General features: G+C 39.6%; 1 protein-coding gene across 1 annotated transcript; it reads right to left on the bottom strand. All coding sequences in view use genetic code 11, as the record gives it.

The window, feature by feature from the left end:
• Nucleotides 1-2361: 2361 nt before the first annotated feature.
• Nucleotides 2362-7092, bottom strand: EGR_03512 (hypothetical protein; the record flags this gene model as incomplete). The annotated part of the gene is made up of 2 exons (XM_024492761.1): nt 2362-2465; nt 6915-7092. 2 exons carry the CDS (start codon nt 7090-7092, stop codon nt 2362-2364), a joined length of 282 nt encoding a protein of 93 aa, XP_024352894.1.
• Between the last annotated feature and the right edge of the window lie 258 nt (nt 7093-7350).

The raw sequence follows: 7350 nt of genomic DNA, 5'->3' as shown, positions 1-7350 counted from the left end.
AGCATCTTTTACTGCTTCACTCTTCTATTATCTGGCATGAATAGTATGTGCGACTATAGTACCATTGTAGTTTCATTAGATATGAGCCACCATCATAGTCAATCAAGCTGCAGCAATGGAAAAACCATCCAGACGGTAACTTATCTAGAATCACAGGAAATACCGGTGTACCCACACTTTATCCGTTGTCTTCCGGCTCCAAAACACCATCCAGTTAATCGAACACAATGCGTGGAAATTTGGCGGTCAACCGAGTTTCTAGTGCAATACATGCTGCCTTCATAAAAAGTAGTTGGAATATAACCGAGATAAGATTTTTGCCCTAGAAATCAAATTTTCTGGTTTTTAAATCCAATATGGACAAGGTGGATTATGATCATTGGTGCGCCTAGGACAGAAAAGTTAATATCAACCTATTTGATAGAGATTAAAAGCTCTGGATAGATAATAACTAGGAAATGATGCGAAAATGGATTTTGAGGAGCTAGTACCCTACTGACGACTGACTATCTTTGAGATAGCAAAGGTGTAAAATAAGGGAGGGAAGAGGGATGCCTACTTTTATTCACTTTGCATGATTGAGGTATGCTAAAGGGAGAAAATTCCTTTCAGAATTGTCACCGTCATTGCAAAATTCATCTTCTGTGAAATGGGTCACCTCGATTCTTTCATTTAGGCGGAAGATAAGATGTAAGTAGGTCACCGAAAGCCACCTCTCCTACCTGGAGTGAAGGCCTCCACACTGTGACACAGATTTATTGTACCAGGTGATCAAAAACTGAGTTAAGTATATCCTTTTCAAAGTTAAATCATTTTTAAAAAATGTGTGACAGTGATGACAATTCTCAAACCTTGCTTGCCTTAGTTATTGCAGTATGTATTCCAATGCAGCGATTTTAATGTTATGCTGCTGCAATTTGTTTGACTCTGCATCTGACTTCACGGGTGCTTAAGCCTTTGCAGACCGCACTTAACCTCGCTGGCGGAATCTTTGAGCTATGCCAGTTATCTCAACTTCTCTGCACGTTGGTAACATATCACCTGTCATGCTTCTATGACTTCAGGAAAGACTTGGGATGCGTCAAAAATGTGTAAAATAACAAAAATTGCTGAAATTTTATACAAAAACGTAAAGCGCAGTTGCTTTGAATTTCAACTCAAGCTCTCGTAATTTGCAAGTGGCTTTTATAGAATGACAAGGTAATATTTGGTTTACTTAACTTAAATCCGAAAGTATATAGGACTATAATGATTAAAAATATAAAATGCTCAGGAAAAATCAGATTAGAAAAAAGAACTCGAGGCTATTTTTCTTTTGCCATAGTAGGCACGAACCCCCACTCGTGTTAAATTTGCTTCCTTTCCATTAAGAGTGGACTATGCTAGGGATTGCTTTTATTTCCTAGATGTAATGTCCAGAGTTAAAACAGCTACATACATAGCTGCCTTTATTTGGCTTAAAAACTTTGCACACGACCTCTTCTGTTTAAACTAGCAAGGATGAACCAGTATTCTCTAGGGTACGAAGTCATATTGTCCAACAAAAATGTGGAACAGGGACAGCTCTGTCAACATACTTCTGTAAAAATTTGCCACCAGGAATTGGTTTAAGGGATTGCGGAGACTTTTCAAGAAAATCCATTTACAATAACAAATTTTTTGAACTTTTTATACTTTTATCTTTCGAACCAAATATTTGTTACTGCAGCATATCCACTGAAGATTTGGAGTAACTGTTCTTACAAAAGAACAATTCAAGTCACTTAGGCAGATGGTCAACAGGTGAGAAAAGGAAGAACAAATTAGTGGTCAGTAAGACTTATTGCCACCTCTCAACATTTTCTACTACTCTGTCCGTTGACCAAAAGTCATTGGTAAGGCAATCCCCAATTCTTGTGCTAGGTACTCGGCAATAAACTTCAACAGCCATGAAAACGAGTTAACCTCGATTTTGAAACCAGACATGCTGGAATCACGCCGATCTATTCAACACTGATGCAGGCTTAGCATGGCAGGAAGATGTAAGAGGATCCAGTAACCAAATCCAGCACAGATGGACTAATGCGTATCTGTCCAATCACTCGCATCTGGGCAAGTTCATACTACTTTAAAAGTGTCGTTGCAGTGGGTTACATCGGAAACCAAGTGGTAGCTCTTCGTCACCATATTTGTCTCATTAATGGCAATTAATACTTAACTGTAAGCATTTTTTCGAAAAAATGAGTCCTGAAGGATCTAAATTTGGAAAACTCTTAATTACATTGGTTCTGAAGAAAAATATATACCAGAAAAGTTACCAGCGTCATTTTTTATTGGGCTGTAGAAGCCCACTGGACGTTACAATACAGTCATCGGTTGAAACTAAACTCGGCACTCATCGAAATCCACGAGGTATTCCTTTAAAGATAGGCAGGATGTGCTCTCTGCCTGAGGTAAAATAGGAGTCTGCTTCTTGTTCCACACGGCTGATGGCCAGATGAAAGGAGACGATAAGACAGATTGGCATCCACCTACATCATTAATTTTTGGGGATTCCTTAGTCCCATTTTTTTCCACTATCCACTTTACTTCACGCATCACTTCCTTCTCTATAATGACTAGATCCTTTCCAATGCTCTTTCACCCTCTCCATAATGCAATTGACATGTCTGACAGTTTGCTGGCATCCGAAAATGCAGGTCTGAAAGATGCACCGTCGAAAGTGACGAGGCATTTAAAACCGGAAAAGGCAAATCACATGCCACATTTCATTGTCCTACACATTTATAATCCCAAAAGACTGTGTCTTATTTGCACGTTATAGTGAAGCAAATTATAACTTTGTCTCCGATGTAAAAGACAAATAGATGGTAAAATTTGGGAGTTTATTGCAGTGAAACGAGAATAAGTCAAATGCAAAGTAGATAATGGGACCATGTAAATAAGAGCCATCTTTGGTTAATGTGGTGGTATTCTTAGAGATTCGCCAACTTTGGGAAGTGTGGTTTTGGAAGTTTTAATGGCGAGATGCACTACGACGGGCCGCTGACGTTATTTTCCCTAATCATTAAGGCTCTGCAACTGCTGTCTTACTCCATTGGGAAAAAGAAATGGATTTCCTTCATCACTACCTTCATCCATTCCCTTCCTACCTGCTAAGTAGAGAAAAAAAGCTCTCTCAAAACCATCTTTGAGTTGATTAAAAATGCTTGCGGCAGGCACAGAGCCCACCTGACGTCTAGTTGACCTCATGGACGATTCCCAAACATTCTAAACCATTGCGATCTCGTGCAATTCCTTCTAAATGGTAAATATCACTTTGGATAGACCTTATTTGTGCTAATAATCACCAGAATGTCAAGACCAATGAAATGTTACAGATGTGAAAGGCTGAAACCAAGTGGTGCCTCCGGTTGTCCCCGCGGGACAGCAATCAGATGCGTACGCATACGTTACAACATCCCACTGACTTCTACCTGTTAAGGAATAAGAAGGTCCATATTAAAGCCTCTGACTCTGATCACTCTGGACAAAAGTCGATTGGATCCGACTTTACGCGTAGTTTCAACTGGACGGTAGTGAGCTTGATATCAGATCCGATTTAGCTAACACCTCAGTGTAGACAATTCTCCTGGGGAGAGACAATTTTTGGCAGAACCGTAAAAAGGGAAAAAATTCCCTCTTGGGTTACTCCCAAGGAGAATCAAATATTCGCATTAGGGGTTAAAAGGCATTTATAGTGCCCGGTATGACTCCACACTGTCGCAGTGTCGACCACCTAAAGCATATCCCAGAAAAAAGAAGAAATTATGATTTGGTAACATAGAATCTGGAGAAATCATATAGTCCTGCCTGATACATTTCACGCTTTTACTCTTTTTTCGTCCTCCGTTTATCCTCCTCTTAATGTGCACAAAACTGTCTTTGTCTGTAAATGGATGTTAGTCTATCTCCATTCTTCTGAAGCATGCAATTCATGCAGTAAGGGTCTAGGGAGGACTCTTGAGTGTTACACTATCCCATTATTGTTCATTTACTGGAGTTGAGCGTCGCAGACAAGTATGTGACACTTCCGACATCCTCTTTTGTCCACTCGAGTGATTTATGAATACGTGAATAGGAGAGGAAGCAATCTCTGTCACGGTAGCTGTCTCTGGTTTTACACAGCTAATGGGGATGATTGTGGGTCCCAGATTTATCACAAGCATTCATTCTTTCTTTACCATATTTCATGTCCTTTCCACTAAAAGTGTCTATTACATTCAACGAAATTGTCACCTTTTCAAAATCCGGAGTCTTGAACTCTATTTTTTCCGAAAAATGTAGAATATATAGTGAATGCGTGTGTAAAAGACGTCGAACCGTATTTGACGTTTATCGAGAAGACATCTAAGAAGGAGGGATTAAATTGGAGCCACCGAATCATGTCCTGCAATTCGCCTTGACAAACCACTGCAGAGATTTATGCATTAGTCTTCCTTTGAATCACATACAAATGCTGATTTTAGTACAAAACTGAGACATGGACCTTTGCCAAAAAGTACAATTAAAGCAGTTCCTGATTGTTAGTCAGTTCTACAAACGTCAGATGGCGGCATTTCTTTTAATTTTTCCCTTTCAAAACGAAATGCTTCTTTTGTGACTTTTAAAGACAAGAATTTAGAATTTGTGACCAGGTTTCCCTTGCCGTTGATAACATCTTGTTGTTAAATCCTTTGCTGGGGAACTGAGTGATGCTGTCAACTCATTTTCAATTGATTTACCACTTCTATTTCAGAACAGGGAAAGGATTTGGTAGGTTTGCTAGTCATCACGCAAAAGTTGACATTTCCAAGAACAAAGACCCGTCTAGAACATGAATTAAGGAGTATGACTTACTTCTTTCAGAAAAGAAAAAAAGGTAGGAAATAAAAGCGGTTGTGGAGGGTCCTTAAAGAACCTACCTCTCTTATTTTCGTAATTGTTTTTAAATGCCACGGGTAAGAAGAACTTCAGCTTTAATGCGAAATCGAAATTAATGGCGACCACTGGAAAGCAACTGTTTTCAGATGCGCTGGAAAAGGTAAAATGAACTGGATATCACGCACTTTCAAAATCAGCCATCATTCGCTTCATACAAAGGACTCTTTTAATTACTAAACTGTAGTGGCAACTTCTTCGGATTGCTTGGGTCGTAAATTGCCAAATTTCCTTCTGCAAGCGTAGCTAACATTCAGTGTATGTCTTGTGAAAAGAAGGAACTTGAATCCAAAAAAACTCTTTTAAATGCCTGAAATGTAAAGCTTGGAGATGGAATTGAAATGGAACCAACACTTGATTTCCCCTAGAATGTTATTTCCACGGTCGTCAGAAATGACATGGCAATCAAATTTCTTTAGGGATTTCCGTTTTCACACTGTTGGGAATCTAGTGAATTGAGACAATCTAGGAAGGATTTGAAGAAGTTCGACTTCTTCTGTCTGCCAAAGCAAGCAAAGTGAAGCCAAATCAATTCAAGCGCTGACAAAATTATTTTTCCATCGTTCCTTTAAGGCCAAAAAGCTAGTTATAAGCCTAGAAATCCTCCGACAACTTGTTCATTTATTTCCACTACATCATGAAGAACAAAGGGGGATTGAAATAGGAGCAAATCTGTTTTGAATTTGAAATAACCAATGTACACTTCTCTTTTGTAACATGAATCAATTTCTTCCAAGCATCTGCCATCCATGTCGAAGTGGATCCCCTTCGCAGAGGACGAGAGGCCGCTTTTATGTTCAACAAAGAAAAGGCAATGATCTTTTGGTCACCTTAAAACTTGCAGAAGGGATGTTAATCTAGCATCATTTTAAATATGAATTGAGAGTATCAGAGAAGGCAATGCTTTGTTTCTTTTATCACCTCTAAGACTCAAATACATTAAAATACAGATGAGCTGTGGGGTTTTCAATTACACCTGCTTTTCCACCACCACGTGTCGAGGATCCATTTATTAAATCCTTTAAGACCTTAATATTCTGAAGCAGTCCTCCGGAAAGTGGAGTGCTAGTGTAGCTAAAACTATACTTTTGATTGCTCTGTTTGGTTTATTTTCTACTTTTCTTTTGAAAACGATTACCAAACAATGCTGATGACTGAGGGAAAGTGGTGAAATTCATTTGCAAACCTGATTTTGCTTGCTGTTCTTAAAACATCTGCAAAACCTTAAAGCACACCCTCCAAAACCTGAGTCAACATCCCCAAACTTACACATTTCAAAGCTGTGTTAAAAAAACTGCCAATTTAAAATTATCACACTTTCACCCTTCCCAAACGTTCCACAACTACTTTCCTGCTAGTGCTTTCATTACTTTTTTGCGTTTGGCTATTATGATTAGGAAAGACTTTAAGTGTACTAGGATTTACAATGTGGCCAAGGCCAATCCAAGTCCTTTAAAACACGGGAGAACAGATCCACCCCCACCACCTCTCCACCAGTCAAGTACGTCCATACATGTCGTACTTCCAGCTTACTCTTGTCGTCAAATCAGGACATCCGCACTGGAGTCTTGTCCTCCTGACTATCCTGTTTAGAACCTTAATGATGGTCGTGTTCACGATCGTAAGCAGCTGCTCTAGGCACTGATGTGAAATTATATTTTTATGGTACATTTTATCTTTTCCTCAACCAGAGCTGGAAACGTCGTACTCCTTCAGGGTCGCAGATTGCTTTGTATTGCAACTATTCTTTGAAAACAATTTAACCAGTGTTGCGTGTAATTTCCTTTTCGCCACTTATCACTTACAGTAAAAGCCAATCTCACGGATCCCTTCCATTGCTTTCGTAGATAAGTAAAATCATCATTTGTATGTCGCTACAGTTTAGGCAGTGGTAAGCAAACTCGATCCAAATGAAGAGGAAATTCAGTGTCTTCACTTGGACGCTAAAAGTGACAATGCAGAAAGAGGCCACTTACAGTGGATGACTGCAACCAGGATGACTGAAACGGAGGTTAGAACGGAGCAATTCCCACTACTGATAGTGGTGCCAAACTCCAACGCTGTTATATGGCTATTAGCGAATGCAGAAACGTCAGCTCTTAGCAAGCAGTCAGCATCTACTGTAGAGTTGTCTGCATCATTTACACGAACCATGTGCTTAGATGCACTTCCATCAGTGCTGCTGAAGCAGAATACCGCCTAGATAGACGGCTTGACTACATTTCAGTGACAATGAAATGACACTGGGGAACCATTGATGGGTGAAAGTTTCACAGAGTTGAATTTTGCAAAAGGAGCTGTGTAAATGTTTTGGAACTTTACAAATGACACAAAAAGTGTGCTCGTCGTTCGGCAAAGACTACCCCTCAGAAACACAAAGTCAGTGAGGCTCCCTGACACAGCTAAAAGGGA

The sequence above is a fragment of the Echinococcus granulosus genome (genome assembly GCF_000524195.1).
Source record: "Echinococcus granulosus chromosome Unknown EG_S00018, whole genome shotgun sequence".
In the NCBI taxonomy this organism is placed as follows: domain Eukaryota; kingdom Metazoa; phylum Platyhelminthes; class Cestoda; order Cyclophyllidea; family Taeniidae; genus Echinococcus; species Echinococcus granulosus.
This window is presented reverse-complemented; position numbering and strand designations above follow the sequence as displayed.